We start from the raw sequence: 16,807 nt of genomic DNA on the forward strand, positions 1-16,807 counted from the left end.
CAGATCGCTTCTTTCACTTTGCAGAGGCCTTGTTAAAAGTGAAAGAAGCGAGCTGATTGGTTGCTATGGGCAACTGGGCAACTTTTCCTCTGGACAGGTTTTGATAAATCTCCCCCATAAAGCGCAAATGAGATCTTTTTAACTCCTATTATTCCTCCATCGGTGGAGCCCAATATTAAAGGGGTACTCCGGCCCCAAGACATCTTATCCCCTATCCAAAAGGATAGGGGAGAAGATGACTGATCATGGGGTCCCGCCACTTGGGACCCCGCAATCTAGCATGCAGCACTGCAGAAAGCGCTGGAGGCTCTCAGTGTTATGACTCCCAACCATAGGGACAGAGTATAGTGACGTCACGACTCCGCCCCGTATGACGTCACGTCCCGCCCCCTCAATGCAAGTGTATGGAAGGGGGCGTGACGGCCGTCACGCCACCTCACATAGACTTGCATTCAGGGGGCGGGGCATGATGTCACACGGGGATAGAGTATTGTGCAGCCACGCCCCCTGCCATAGACTTGCACAGAGGGGGCGGGGCGTGATGTCACACGGGGGCGGAGTCGTGAATCATGATACTCCGTCCCCATGGTCGGGAGGCATAAGACTGAGAGCCTCCAGTGCTTCGGCAGTGCTCACAGGTGGGTGCTGCATGCTAGATTGCGGGGGTCCCGCGATCAGACATCTTATCCCCTATGCTTTGGATAGGGGATGAGATGTCTTGGGGCCGGAGTACCCCTTTAAAAGGTGCCCAAACACCTTATACTAAAGTGGTCTGAACCACTGGCCACTGCCACTCCACCCTGCCGGGATACTACAGCCTGATAACACGTCTCCCTGATGAGCTGAGCCAAGCGAAACGCTGCGTTGGAGGCCAGGTTACATTGTACCATATGCGGTTAAGTTATGATCCTAATATAATTTAAGGCATTCCTTTTGTATATGCATGATTGCACATTTGCACTTTATATCCTCAATAACTGTGTACACTAGGGATCGACCGATATCGTTTTTTTAGGGCCGATACCGATAATCGGTGGAGGTTAGGGACGATAACTTATACCGATATTCCGGTATAAGTTATCGGCTATTTATCCCCCCACGACACCGTTGCAGATCATTGATTTAAAGCGGGCGCTTTAAATCAATGAACTGCAGTGGCTTTTGCAGTGCCATAGGCCGCAGCCGCCACCCGCTTCTCTCCCCCTGCCTGTCCGGGGGTCCTCCTGAGTCCTATCACCGCCACCGCTCCCCGCCCCCTACTGCACCTCCCTGGCCCCATTGCCTCCCCCATCCCCGGTTTTATAATTACCTGTTCCCGGGGTCCACTCTACATCTGGCTCCGGTGGCGTCCTCCTGAGCTGTCACTGTGCGCACTGACGGTGACGTCACGTCGCGTCACGTCACTCGTCATTGCGCACAGCATAATGCAGGACGCAGCAGGAGCCAGAAGTAGCGTGGGCCCCGGGAACAGGTAATTATAAAACCGGGGATGGGGAAGGCAATGGGGCTGGGGCGGTGCGGTGGGGGGTGCAACGGGGTGCGGCGGGTCGGGGCGCGGTCGTGGTGCGGTGCATTATCGGCAAGGTAATTGCCGATACCGATAATGCCCAAAATCGTGATTATCGGCCGATAATATCGGCCAAACCGATAATCGGTCGATCCCTAGTGTACACCACACTCATAGGAACTTGTCAGTGTAGGGACAGGGTCCTGAGACATGGGGGTCGTCCTTATTAGGACGAGTGCCCCAGTTAGGCTAGGTTCAGACTACAGAATTTCCACCTGCAATTCTGCTTTGAAATTGCAGGCGGAAATTCCGCTTGCTAAAATGTATAGTGTAGTGAATGGGTTTTCGTTCACACTTCGGAATTTGTAAATCGGAATTTGTGAACGGAAAATCCGATTGGAAATTTCCGCCTGAAGAATGGCGTTGCTCTTTCTTCAGGCGGAAATACTCGCGGAACACATTGCAGTCTATTGGAGACTGCAGTGTCTGTGCGGTCCTAGCGCCAACTGATTCAGTCGGTCCTGGCCGCACTCTGAATCTCCGGGTGGAAATTTTCTGCCCGGAGATTCTGTAGTCTGAACCTAGCCTTACATGCCACACAGTGAGGGGAAGGTGTGATTAAGGGCCATAAGTGCATTTCATTATAGGGACTAATAGGGAGCGCAGGGACAGCATACATCAGTCTTCCCCGCTATTTTTATGTTTCCCTCTGTAGGTCCACTATGATTTTTGAGCCCATAATATGTGCAATATAATAAGCCTCTGAAACTGACTATTAGGTGGCAACTAATTATATTTATGCAATAAGTCAGGTGACCACTGAAGTGACGTATTTATGTGCAATATTTTGTGGTGGATGTTATTTATATATCACGTTATTTATTCTCTGTGAATATTTTTTCCCTTTGCGGTCACAGGAGAGTAATATCGTATTGTCATAGGGATTATGTGTGTGTTTTAATAGAATATACCCAATAAACTGCAATTTTAATCTGTAAATCATAAATTTTTTCATATTTTTGTGCCCAAACACCTAATACTAAAGTCGTGTGAATCTGCCGCCATTGGCAGGTTGTGCCGTCTATTTAAGTTGCATGTCCCCATGCCCTCCCGAGAAAAGGGTTGGGCATGACATACTATCTGCCACCTGACCCTTCAGTTCAGGGAGGGATAAGCCGTCACCAGAGCTCTCTGGCTGCAGCTTACCCCTTTCCTCCCCATAGACAAGTCAGGAGAGATAATTTTTCGGCCTAATGGTACTGAAAATGTATGCCAACCTTAACTCATTGTGCCAGTTGCTTTCCTCACACATGGTCTCCACATGTGCAGCTGCCTCTATTTATGGGGATACTACAATTCATTAAAAAAAGATGCTGTTCATGTGTGATAACCCCCTCCCCCTATTCCCATCTGCCTTTAATATATAAGGGTGTAAAAATATACCTATACGGGACTAGAGATTTCCATACTAAAAGTTTACACCTTCTTGCAGGGGTTAAAGGGGTATTCCGCTTCCAGAAAATTGTATTCAACAAGACTTTCACCCCAAGATATATAACTAACTAATACAGAGTCATCACAAATTGTACTGGCTTCACCCTGTTTTTGCCAGAGGTACCTGACAGGAAGTTGTTTAGCCTTCGCATGGTCAACGCCACATCCTCTGCTGTTTCAGGAGGTATGGCTGGATTTGGTCTCAGCTCTAACCCTGCACCCCCCCCCCAGTGATGTCACTACCTCTGACAAGCCTCTACAGTCACCACCTCTCATATCCCACCTGTCATATACACATATTTTTAATATATACATTTTAGGGAAGAATGAGATGTGTTTATACCATGCTGCCTGGTGCTAAGCAATGCCACAGACAGAGGAGCAGACAAGGAAAGAATGCAGCATGTATTGCAGCCTCTTAAATACTGATAGTTTTCTGTGAAATGAAATGTTCTGCAATAGCTCTGGGCAGCAAAATAACAGGAGTGCTGTGGGAGGTGAGTAGGCAGGGTGGAAAGACTAATGTAAAGAGCTGGAGAAAAGCAATGTATTTTGGGTACTGTGGTACTGAGCAACTGCTCAACCAGGAAGTACGATCAGGAAGTGCAGACCTGAGACCCCAAAAACAAATAGATTTTTGGTTGTTTCAGAGCTGGGCAGACTGGTAACAGAGATATATGCTTCTGTAGCATTTTTGAGTTGTTTTTCTATTGTTATTGATGTCACAGTACTCCCCAAAGGGCCAGGGGATTCCACATAACAGTCTATCTAGGTTGCAGCTTAAAGTTTCCACATTCCGGTATATGACAACAACCGATTCACACATTAGCAAACACATTTAACCCTCATCTTAAAGATTAAAGACTCTAGAAGCTCTGAAGACAGAATCTCTAACTTAGCTTCTTTTGAAGTTTTATTCAATCAATACCAGCAGTGGACGTCTCTGAACGGCTTCAAAGGGGTTCATGTGCCGTACTGATCGCTGCGCTTCCTTTGTTCTGACAGTCAGCTGGAGTCCCTGTTGACATGCCCCACACTTTGGTACCTTCCCACATATCTACGTGATACTTCAGAAATTAAAGGGGTACTCTGCCCCTAGACATCTTATCCCCTATCCAAAGGATAGAGGATAAGATGTCTGATCGTGGGGGTCCTGCCCTGGGGACCCCGCGATCTCCCTGCTGCACCAAGCATTCGTTTACAGCGTCAGTGCAGTGCCGGAGTCTTGTGACATCATGGTCCGCTCGTCACATCACGACCACGTCCCCTCAATGCAAGTCTATGGGAGGGGGCATGACTGCCGTCACGCCCCCTCCCATAGACTTGAATTGAGGGGGCACGGCCGTGACATCATGAGCGGGGCATGACCGTGACGTTTCCAGCCTCCGAATGGCATCGACAGTCATCCGGCACGGAGCGAAGTTCGCTTTGTGCACTGGATGTCTGGGGTGCCACAGCCAATATTGCGGGGGTCCCCAGCGGCAGCACCCCAGCGATCAGACATCTTATCCCCTATCCTTTGGCTAGGGGATAAGATATCTAGGGATGGAGTACCCCATTAAAGGGGTTATCCAGAAAAAAAAACTTTTTTGTATATATCAATTGGCTCCAGAAAGTTAAACAGATTTGTAAATTACTTCTATTACAAAATCTTCATCCTTTCAGTTCTTATGAGCTTCTGAAGTAGAGTTGTTCTTTTCTGTCTAAGTGCTCTCTGATGACACGTGTCTCGGGAAACGCCCAGTTTAGAAGCAAACCACCCATAGCAAACCTATTCTACTCTGTGCAGTTCCCGAGACAAGCAGAGATGTCAGCAGAGAGCACTGTTGCCAGACAGAAAACAACAACTCAACTTCAGCAGCTGATAATTATTGAAAGGATTAAGATTTTTTTAATAGAAGTAATTTACAAATCTGTTTAACTTTCTGGAGCCACTTGATATATAAAAAAAAAGGTTTTTCCTGGAATACCCCTTTAAGGTGGTACAATTCCTCTTGCAAGAACAAGGCAACAGGATAACAACCAAGGCATACACTGTGCAAGAACGCAATACACAATAACATGAGCCATCATCTAACCTTTGTTGTTGTAGACATCAAGGTAATTCGGTGCAGAAAAAATGGTGATGAGGGAAGGAAAACCAGTCGTCTGACTCTTCCGATACATTCGGTAACTGCAGAAAGGAACACAAGTATGGGGAACGGTCTACATCCTCCATCCATACATCAATGCTTTGCTACACTGACCGTAACAAAGATACAAATGAGGCGTAGGATACAGTTTGTATATCTGTGCAGATAAGATAAAGACCAGCTCACCCCGCCTCGGACAGCAGAGCATGGATCCAGGTGCTGGACGGCACCAGCTAATCAGAAGAACAAAGAGATGGATCCAGCTCGATGCAAATAAAATGATTTTAATCCATAAGACAAGGAGGATACAAGTAACGCGTTTCAAGCGCTGAATGCGTTCTTAGTCATACATGACTAAGAGCGCATTCAGCGCTTGAAACGCGTTACTTGTATCCTCCTTGTCTTATGGATTAAAATCATTTTATTTGCATCGAGCTGGATCCATCTCTCTTTGTTCTTCCAGTTTGTATATCTGGATGGTGTTCAGCAGGAGTTCAGAGGGTCTTGCCCCCTTCTGGTCCTGAACATGTTTGCCAGGCAATAGGAAGAAATCAGACAAAGGAATGGTCCCCTCTTGGCTGTCTTCCATAGATTATATTTCCAGCAGAACATTATCCAGAGCATCCCCCTGTCTCCACCATCTTGTCTTCTTCCCATAGTGCTTCTTGGTGCCATCTATTCCCCAGATAAGTGTTGTACCCGACTATCCACACGGTGTGTTCCGCCACTTAAATGCCCGTTGTAGGTTATCTCAGCTCTTGACAAGGGTCAGTGGCTTGAGGATATGCATCCACACACAGGGCCGGCTGAGATGTGGCATTTATCATAACCAGCGTTCAATTTTTAATACAATTTTCTCCACGGTAAATCTTCTGAGGAACTGAACCATAACGGCTATCCTTCTCCTCCCATTTACATCACTGAGCCTTGAGTGCCTATGACCTTGTTGCCGGTTGATAGACTGCCAATCACTAGATACTGGGAACACCCCGACAGGCCTCACATTCTGGAGATGCTCTGACACAGTCATATACACTAGAGATGAGCGAATTTACAGTAAATTCGATTCGTCACGAACTTCTCGGCTCGGCAGTTGATGACTTATCCTGCGTAAATTAGTTCAGCTTTCAGGTGCTCCGGTGGGCTGGAAAAGGTGGATACATTCCTAGGAAAGAGTCTCCTAGGAATGTATCCACCTTTTCCAGCCCACCGGAGCACCTGAAAGCTGAACTAATTTACGCAGGATAAGTGAGCAACCGCCGAGCCGAGAAGTTCGTGACGAATCGAATTTACTGTAAATTCGCTCATCTCTAATCTACACCAGTGTTTCCCAACCAGGGTGCCTCCAGATGTTGCAAAACTACAACTCCCAGAATGCCTGGACAGCCGAAGGCTGTCCAGGCATGCTGGGAGTTGTGGTTTTGCAACATCTGGAGGCACCCTGGTTGGGAAACACTGATCTACACATCACAATTTGGCCCTTGTCAAAATCGCACAGATCCTTAGATTTGCCCATTTTAACTTCTTTCAACACATTAGTGCCCAGAATTGGCGGTACATTACACCGTGGCGGTGGTCACGTCATGTAGGGAACCTGTTAAATATTTAAATCCCATTCCTAATTCCTAAACAACATGTCTGTGCAATTGCTGGCAGGGAAGCAGAGACACTTGAGGGCGCTCACGTTCTTACGCAAGTTGCGTATACTACACAACTTGTGTTAATAGAAATCGTGTAAACTCGACCGCGGCTTCCTCAGTGTAATATGGGAAAAAATAACATGCGGGGGGGGCGGTGATACCATTTTCTACCTCCCAGGGAGCCACCAACTATTCCACTGGGAGAGTCATATATGTTTATGCCCCTCTTAGTGACACCCTGTTCAGCTGATATCACAGCAGGGCTTTAGGTTGGTAAATGTGGATGGACCTTTTGCCTTAAAGGGGTATTCCAGAAAAAAACCTCTTTTTTTTTTTATTTATATATATATATATATATATATATATATATATATATATATCTCAACTGGCTTCAGAAAGTTAAACAGATTTGTAAATGACTTCTATTAAAAAATCTCGGGAACTGCACAGAGTAGAAGAGGTTTGCTATGGGGATTTGCTTCTAAACTGGGCGGTTCCCAAGATAGGTGTCATCAGAGAGCACTTAGACAGAAAAGAACAACTCAACTTCATCAGCTCATAAGTACTGAAAGGATTAGGATTTTTTAATAGAAGTAATTTACAAATCTGTTTAACTTTCTGGAGCCAGTTGATTTATATATATATATATATATAAAAAAAGTTTTTTCCTTGATAACCCCTTTAACCATTTTAGTCTGGGATGAGAGCAGTGAAGATTAAGTATTACCCAGCATCCTGTGCTTCATGGGCTCGAATCACTGACAGCAGGTTGTTGCTCTGCAGGAACTCACAGACGGCAGGGTAGCTGAAATACAGAAGGTGCTAATAAGGTTGGCAGAAGCTACGTGTTCTAGAGCACATAACAATCACATAATCAGCCATTACAATACATTGCTGTCCTGTTACCTGTAGAAATAGGAGCACCCGCGAACCGTGTTATGGGTGAAATGTTCCAAAGTCTTTTCATTGCCGTAGTCCTCAGCCGGGTCAGACCACAGCAGATCGCACATAGGGCCAAAGGCGGGGGGTTCCTTGAATCGGTCTAACTGATGAGGCGGTGAAAATAAGGAGAGTATGAAAGCAGGGAACCACCATGGGACCCAAATGATACACATTTGTATCCCTCATAGACTCCTATGCCATTGTATCCATTTTCCTATATGGTAGTCTGTAAATAGGAATCTACACTGATGGAACTCCGTTATTTACTAGATTAGTCATTCCCCTATAATTACAATTTAAATCGTATAGTAAAAAGTTCTCCACTATTCAAGATCAATAACACTGAAAAGACACAGAAGAGACAACATCACTCACTTATACACTTTACACTCAGACAGGGGATCAAAAACAGGTCCGTCATTGGCAGTCACTGCTGTCCTGTGTAAATCACCAATCATTAAAGGGGCATTCCAGGAAAAACCTTTTTTTTTTTTTTAAGTTAAACAGATTTGTAAATTACTTCTATTTAAAAAATCCTTAATCCTTTCAATAATTATCAGCTGCTGAAGTTGAGTTGTTCTTTTCTGTCTGGCAACAGTGCTCTCTGCTGACATCTCTGCTCGTCTCGGGAACTGCACAGAGTAGAAGAGGTTTGCTATGGGGATTTGCTTCTAAACTGGGCGTTTCCCGAGACAGGTGTCATCAGAGAGCACTTAGACAGAAAAGAACAACTCAACTTCATCAGCTCATAAGTACTGAAAGAATTAAGATTTTTTAATAGAAGTAATTTACAAATCTGTAAACTGAGCTGCAATACCACGGACAATTACCGTATATACTCGAGTATAAACCGAGTTTTTCAGCACGATTTTTCGTGCTGAAAACGCCCTCCTCGGCTTATACTTGAGTGAACTCTCCGCCTGTCAATCCCTTAAAGGGGTATTCTAGGAAAAAACTTTTTATTTATTTTATTTTTATTTTTAGTTAAACAGATATGTAAATTACTTCTATTTAAAAATCCTTAATGCTTTCAATAATTATCAGCTGCTGAAGTTGAGTTGTTCTTTTCTGTCTGGCAACATTGCTCTCTGCTGACATCTCTGCTTGTCTCGGGAACTGCACAGAGTAGAAGAGGTTTGCTATCGGGATTTGCTTCTAAACTGGGCGGTTCCCGAGACAGGTGTCATCAGAGAGCACTTAGACAGAAAAGAACAACTCAACTTCATCAGCTCATAAGTACTGAAAGGATTACGATTTTTTTTTAATAGAAGTAATTTACAGATCTGTTTAACTTTCTGGAGCCAGTTGATAAATAAAAAAAAGTTTTTTACTGGATAACCCTTTTAAGCAAGAAGGGAAGTGTATAGCGAAGTGCCGCTGTCTCTTTAGCTTCTTTGCTGAGTTACTACCCTGGGACTGCTGTTCTATACTGACCATCACCCATCTCCATTACTCCACAGCTCCTGCCCTATCTGGTCCCCCACCTTGTGTATTTTACCTACAGTGAGTAGTGCCAGACTATTTATTCTTCACATTACATTGCAATGATTTTCAAGATCTCTGCTTGCTGTCAGTATACCCAAACCTGATTACATTCAGAGGCTGAAAACCTTCCTTACCTGGTCCTGCTCACACAACCGAGAGGTTTACTACAATGTAGAAGGTTAGGCAATGTTCTAGAACAGTGGTCTTCAACCTGCGGACCTCCAGATGTTGCAAAACTACAACTCCCAGCATGCCCGGACAGCCAACGGCTGTCCGGGCATGCTGGGATTTGTAGTTTTGCAACATCTGGAGGTCTGCAGGTTGAAGACCACTTTTCTAGAACCTAAACACAACACCAGATGAAATCTGTCTTCTGTCAGGAAGCCAGGAGACAGTGGTTACCTACACTGTAACGAACACTCAGCTGTGTGTACATAACAAGCCCAGGAGCAATGTTTAGCCTCTCAAAGGGGGAGATTTACCAAAACCCGTCCAGAGGAAAAGTTGCTGAGTTGCCCATAGCAACCAATCAGATCGCTTCTTTCATTTTTCAGAGGCCTTTTCAAAAATGAAAGTAGTGATCTGATTGGTTGCTATGGGCAACTCAGCAGCTTTTCCTCTGGACAGCAAAAACACAAAAAAAGAAAAATAGCACAACTACCTAATACACGGGTGCCCGCTGCTGTGGCAAATACAAAATATACAAAAAAGAAGGTTGTAGCAGCACTCTTGGTCAAAAAATGGAGGCTCTTAGCGCACTTTTTGATCAAAAAGTGTCCCCCGTCCACCACGCAGAGGTGGCCTCTTGTCGGATGGGACCCTAACATGCTTAATCCACTCACCTCTGCTGGGCATATAGCCTCTGATTGGGTGACATGCAGGATCCACTATCAATTTAAAAACCTCCTGTGAACAGGGAGGGGTGCACGGCTACATAGGGTGTCACTCCCCCTAACTTGCATACAAGCCGTGCACCCCTCCTTGTTTCACAGGAGGTTTTTAAATTGATAGTGGATCCTGCATGTCACCCAATCAGAGGCCATATGCCCAGCAGAGGTGAGTGGATTAAGCATGTTAGTGTCCCATCCGACAAGAGGCCACCTCCGCGTGGTGGATGGGGGACACGTTTTGATCAAAAAGTGCGCTAAGAGCCTCAATTTTTTGACCACGAGTGCTGCTGCAACCTTCTTTTTTTTATATACTTTTCCTCTGGACAGGTTTTGATAAATCTCCCACAATGAGTCTTTCCATTCACTGGCATTAAGCAGACAGAAAAACCAAGTACAAAAGGAGATGATGGGGGTCTTAGTGATTTGGGTAGTTTTGGGGGCTTTAAAAAAACTGCAACTTATGATGTATGGTATATTTGTGAAAAATTAGTGTTTTGTTTTTTTTGTTTTTTTTTAATAAATGTGACAAACAAAGAGTGTGGGGTGTTCGTTAGCATTGTCTCTGTAAAAACAAGAGCTAATTTCTTCCAAAAATAGCTCCACACCTGTCCTCAGGTTGCGTGTGGTATTACAACTTGGCTCTACTCACTTAAATGAAACTGAGCTGCAATACCACGGACAATTACCGTACATACTAGCAGAGTATAAGCAGAGTTTTTCTGCATGATTTTTTGTGCTGAAAACGCCCTCCTCGGCTTATACTCGAGTGAACTCTCCGCCTGTCAATCCCTTCTCAGTGGTCTTCAACCTGTGGACCTCCAGACTAGTGACGTTGCCTTGACGACGCACAGGGATGTCTGTGCGCAGCAGACATACCTGCGCATGAACGTCCCTGTGTTTCGTAGTCAAGGCAACGTCATTAGTCCGGGGCCGGCCCGGAGCAGAGCAGAGAAGAGGGCCTCCTGGTGAAAATGGACAGCCCGGAACGACTAACCCTCCCCACCGGACGGTCCCTGCAGCATAGATGGCCCGGACCAGCTCACCCTTCCTTCCCACCGAGGGGAAGTGAGTAGGAAAGGGGGGTCTGGATGATGACAAAGGCCGCAGAGGTCTTCAACCTGCGGACCTCCAGATGTTTCAAATATTCCTTCCTTCCCACCGAGGGGAAGGGAGTAGGAAAGGGGGGTCTGGATGATGACGAAGGCCGCAGAGGTCTTCAACCTGCGGACCTCCAGATGTTTCAAATATTCCTTCCTTCCCACCGAGGGGAAGGGAGTAGGAAAGGGGGGTCTGGATGATGACGAAGGCCGCAGTGGTCTTCAACCTGTGGACCTCCAGATGTTTCAAAACTACAACTCCCAGCATCCCTGGACAGCCAATGGCTGTCCGGGAATGCTGGGAGTTGCAGTTTTGCAACATCTGGAAGTTCGCAGGCTGAAGACCACTGATGAAGGGATTGACAGGCGGTGATGATGAAGGGGGGGGGGGGAATGATGACGGGGGTCTGGATGATGACAGAGTGATTATGACGGGGGTGAAAATTACAGGGTGATGATGAGAGGGTGTTAATGACGGGGGTCTGGATGATGACAAGGGGGGGGGGGGTGATTATAGTTGAGTCAATAACTTTTCCCGGGTTTTTGGGGTGAAATTAGGGGCCTCGGCTTATATTCGGGTCGGGTTATACTCGAGTATATACGGTAACCTGAGGACAGACGTGGTGCTTTTTTTTCGAATCTTCAATAACACTTGTATAAGTGTATGGCGAAAACATGGTGTCAATAGAGGTACAACGCCTGCGCATAGCAGGTATAATTTCATTTTTCTGGCATTAAAGGGGTATTCCAGGAAATAACTTTTTTTTTTTAGATCAACTAGCTCCAGAAAGTTAAACAGATTTGTAAATTACTTCTTTTACAAAATATCAATCCTTCCAATAGTTATCAGCTGCTGAAATTGAGTTGTCCTTTTCTGTCTGGCAACAGTGCTCTCTGCTGACACCTGTCTGTCTGTCTCAGAAACTGTCCGGAGCATAAGAGGTTTGCTATAGGGATTCGTTCCTACTCTGGACAGCTGCCGAGACAGGTGTCATCAGAGAGCAGTTAGACAGAAAAGAACAACTCAACTTCAGCAGCTGATAAGTACTGGAAGGATTAAGATTTTTTTTTTAATAAAAGTAATTTACAAATCTGTTTAACTTTCTGGAGCCAGTTGATATATAAAAAAAAAAAAAGTTTTTTTCCTGGAATTCCCCTTTAATACAGACCAAGATTGCACTAAATGTATTAAAGGAGTAGTCCAGTGGTGACCCAGTGGTGAACAACTTAACTAAGGATAGGGGATAAGTTTGACATCGCGGGGGGTCCGACCGCTGGGGCCCCCTGCGATCTCCTGTACGGAGCCCCGACAGCCCGCGGGAAGGGGGCGTGTCGACCTCCGCACGAAGCGGCGGCCGACACGCCCCCTCAATACAACTCTATGGCAGAGCCGAATCGCTGCCTTCGGCAATCTCCGGCTCTGCCATAGCGATGTATTGAGGGGGCGTGTCGGCCGCCGCTTCGTGCGGGGGTCGACACCCGCTATCTGGCCGGAGAGCCTGGCCCCCGTACAGAGAGATCGCAGGGGGCCCGAGCGGTCGGACCCCTCGCAATCTCAAACTTATCCCCTATCCTTAGGATAGGGGATAAGATTTTCACCACTGGACTACCCCTTTAAGAGGTAGGTGTCCTATTACATTTGAAGCATTGTTCTCCCACAAACTTCAGTTTTAAAATGGCGAAACTGAGAAATCAGTTTTTATGAATCTAATACATTAGAAAGTTGCATAAATGGTCATAAAAGTTTTATTACATAAAAATAGAAAACTGGACAGTAAAATCTGCTAAGCCTACTTATAAAACTAGTCCTAATGGCATAATAAAAAGGCATGAATATTACAGGACAGAGGGTGGGATTCACCTTTCTGATGTCGTCCAGGCAAGAGATTTCAGGGGAGAGACCCCCATGTACACACAGGAACTGCTGGTTGAGCAGAGCTGCTAGTGGGAGGCAGTCGAAGGCATCCATACAGGAGTCATACACTCGCTCCGAATACTTAATTTTACCTGTAGGGAAATGACCAATATTAGGATGCGTCAACACAGTCAAAGCCTTAAAATAACTACTTAATGGTGCTTGTTTGGAATCTTTCCATATCTCTATAGCAGTGTTTCCCAACCAGGGTGCCTCCAGCTGTTTCAAAACTACAACTACCTGCATGCCCGGACAGCCGAAGGCTGTCCGGGCATGCAGGTAGTTGTAGTTTTGCCACAGCTGGAGGCACCCTGGTTGGGAAACACTGGTCTATACTAAAGCTTTGAGGGGTACTCTGGTGGAAAACATTTTTTTTTTTGTTTTTAAGTCAACTGGTGCCAGAAAGTTAAACAGATTTGTAAATGACTTCTATTAAAAAAATCTTTACCCTTCCAGTACTTTTTTTTGCAGCTGTATGCTACAGAGAAAATGCTTTTCTTTTCGAATTTTTTTTTTTTTGCCTTTTCCACAGTGCTCTCTGCTGACACCTGATACCCATATCAGGAACTGCCAGAGCAGGAGAAAATAAATCCCCATTGCAAACCTATGCTACTCTGGACAGTTCCTGATACGGGCACCAGGTGTCAGCAGAGAGCACTGTGGACAAGACAACAATAAAAATGTCAAAGAAAAGAATTTCCTCTGTAGCATACAGCTGCTTAAAGGGGTACTCCGGTGAAAACCTTTTTTCTTTTAAATCAACTGGTGGCAGAAAGTTAAACATATTTGTAAATTACTTCTATTAAAAAAAATCTTAATCCTTCCTGTACTTATTAGCTGCTGAATACTACAGAGGAAATTCTTTTCTTTTTTAAATGCTCTCTGATGACATCACGAGCACAGTTCTCTCTGCTGACGTTATTATAATAATAATAACGCTTTATTTATTGTTGTCCTTAGTGGGATTTGAACCCAAGTTCCCTGCACTGCAAGGCAGCAGTGCTAACCACTGAGCCACCATGCTGCCCTTAGCATACATCTGTTATGCACGGTTGCTAAAATGGACAGAGATGTCAGCAGAGAGCACTGTGCTCGTGATGTCATCAGTGTTCCAAAAAGAAAGGAATTTCTAAAAGGATTTTTTAATAGAAGTTATTTACAAATATGTTTAACTTTCTGCCACCAGTTGATTTAAAAGAAAAAGAGGAAATTCTTTTCTTTTACATTTTTTTTGCTGTCTTGTCCATAGTGCGCTCTGCTGACACCTGGTGCCCGTATCAGGAACTGTCCAGAGTAGCATAGGTTTGCAATGGGGATTTTCTCCTGCTCTGGACAGTTCCTGATACGGGCATCAGGTGTCAGCAGAGAGCACTGTGGACAAGGCAAAAAAAATTAATTCAAAAAGAAAATAACTTCCTCTATAGTATACAGCTGTTAAAAATTACTGGAAGGGTAAAAAAAATGTTTAATAGAAGTAATTTACAAATCTGGTAGTTGTAGTTTTGCAACAGCTGGAGGCACCCTGGTTGGGAAACACTGCTCTATAGGCTTCAATGGAAGGAGCCACGCACTTGCTGGATGCAGTTAACTAATGGTGCCAACCACGCTAATAGGTTGGGGTCACAGAGGTGGGAACGCCTCATAAAAAACCCTGTTAGGGTATGTTCACACTGCGAAATTGTAGCTTAATCTCCGCTCGCGGAATTCAGCGAGATGATTCAGCCTGGCAGCCGGTGGCGGTGGTGGTAGGACCGCGCAGTTACCATTGATGACTATGCAGTGCTCGCGGACTTCCACTCAAAGAATGAACATGTTCTTTCTTTGCGCGGAACAATTTCAGCAGCGGAATTGTCTGCCTCTGAAATTCCGCAGTGTGAACGGGTCTCGCGGAAGACCCATTCACACAGATGCTATCGCGGGGATTCCACAGTGTGAACATACCCTTACTATAACAGCGTACTTCCTAGCATGTCAACCCCTATTAATTTGAGTAATCGGAGTGATGGGCAGGATTATACAGTCAGGGGGTGTGTATGTTGCACATTAAGGGGGCATGTATGCCTAATACACACCCCCTGACTGTATAACCCCACCCATCACCTGATCACCCCCATTACTCAAATCAAGTCCCCGCCCATCTGACTGATTCACTGAATGGTCAGACAAACTATAAACCCTCATCTCTCTGGAAGGAAAGGTTGTATCAAGGTGAGCGACCAGGGCCCCCTACGCTATTTAATGGGGTACTCCGGTGGAAAACATTTTTTTTTTTTTTTTTTTAAATCAACTGGTTTATACAGATTTGTAAATGACATCTATAAAAAATAATCTTTACCCTTCCAGTACTTTTTAGCAGCTGTATGCTACAGAAGAAATGCTTTTCTTTTTAAATTTCTTTATTGTCTTGTCCACAGTGCTCTCTGCTGACACCTGATGCCCGTATCAGGAACTGTCCAGAGCAGGAGAAAATCCCCATTGCAAACCTATGCTGCTCTGGACAGTTCCTTATACAGACATCAGGTGTCATGAGAGAGCACTGTGGACAAGACAAAAAGAAATTCAAAAAGAAAAGAATTTCCTCTGTAGCATACAGCTGCTAAAAAAAAGTACTGGAAGTCATTTACAAATCTGTTTAACTTTCTGGCACCAGTTGATTTAAAAAAAAAATAATTTTTAAAAAATGTAAAAGTTTTCCACTGGAGTACCCCTTTAAGACAAAAAAAAAATGAAATAAAAGTTCAACAAGTGTTTTAGGTAAAAAAAAAATAAAAAAATATTTTGCTCGTTTGGGAGATCGCGGGGTGGCCCAGCGGTCGGACCCCCCGCGATCAAACACTTATCCGCTATCCTGTGGATAGGGGAGACGTTTTAATTGGCTGCAGATGTCCTTTAAGGGATTACATAGTTTACATAGTTCGTAAGACCTACGTTCATCAAGTTCAACCAAAGAATTGAAGGGAAGGGGTATGGTTGGATGAAGGGGAAGGGATGTGATTATATTTCTGCATGAGCATTAATGTTATTTTGTTCTAAAAATGTATCTAACCCGGTTTTGAAGCTTTCAACTGTGACCAGTTCCTGAGGTAGACTGTTCCATAAATTCACAATTCTTATGGTAAAGAAGGCATGTGGCCCCTTTAGACCAAACCTTTTCTTCTCTAGATGGAGGGAGTGCCCCTTTGTCCTTTGAGGGGGTTTAACCTGGAACAGATTTTCCCATATTTTTTTGTATGGGCCATTTATATACAGTGGTCCCTCAACATACGATGGTAATCCTTTCCAAACGGACCATCAGGGATCCGTGCAATGTAAAGTATAGGAGAGTGGTCTACAACCTGCGGACCTCCAGATGTTGCAAAACTACAACACCCAGCATGCCCGGACAGCCAACGGCTGTCCGGGCATGCTGGGAGTTGTAGTTTTGCAACATCTGGAAGTCCGCAGGTTGAAGACCACTGGTAGAGAAAGTTGTACTCACCTGTCCCCGCCACTCCGGACCATCACCACTGCCCGGGATGTCGCCGTCCATCGCTGTCGCCGCGTCCCCGAGGTGTCCCCGACGCTCCGGCAAGGCCTCTGCTTCCCCGGCAACCGAGCTCTCCGTCGCCGCCATCACGTCGCTACGCACGCCGCTCCTATTGGATGACAGGACGGCGTGTGCAGCGACGTGATGACGACGATGGAGAGCGCCGAAGATGCAGAGGA

At 45.2% G+C, this 16,807-nt stretch overlaps 1 protein-coding gene across 1 annotated transcript in view; it reads right to left on the reverse strand.

The window, feature by feature from the left end:
• PPP3CC (protein phosphatase 3 catalytic subunit gamma) overlaps positions 1 to 16,807 on the reverse strand; it is a 76,051-nt gene that overhangs the window by 15,423 nt on the left and 43,821 nt on the right. Inside the window, exons 5-8 of the mRNA XM_056571064.1 lie at positions 13,049 to 13,194; positions 7,680 to 7,819; positions 7,501 to 7,578; positions 5,080 to 5,174 (exon numbers count right to left, since the gene is read on the reverse strand). Coding sequence (XP_056427039.1) covers positions 5,080 to 5,174; positions 7,501 to 7,578; positions 7,680 to 7,819; positions 13,049 to 13,194 — 459 coding nt within the window. The remainder of the gene's footprint in view (positions 1 to 5,079; positions 5,175 to 7,500; positions 7,579 to 7,679; positions 7,820 to 13,048; positions 13,195 to 16,807) is intronic.

The sequence above is a fragment of the Hyla sarda genome, chromosome 4 (genome assembly GCF_029499605.1).
Source record: "Hyla sarda isolate aHylSar1 chromosome 4, aHylSar1.hap1, whole genome shotgun sequence".
In the NCBI taxonomy this organism is placed as follows: Eukaryota; Metazoa; Chordata; class Amphibia; order Anura; family Hylidae; genus Hyla; species Hyla sarda.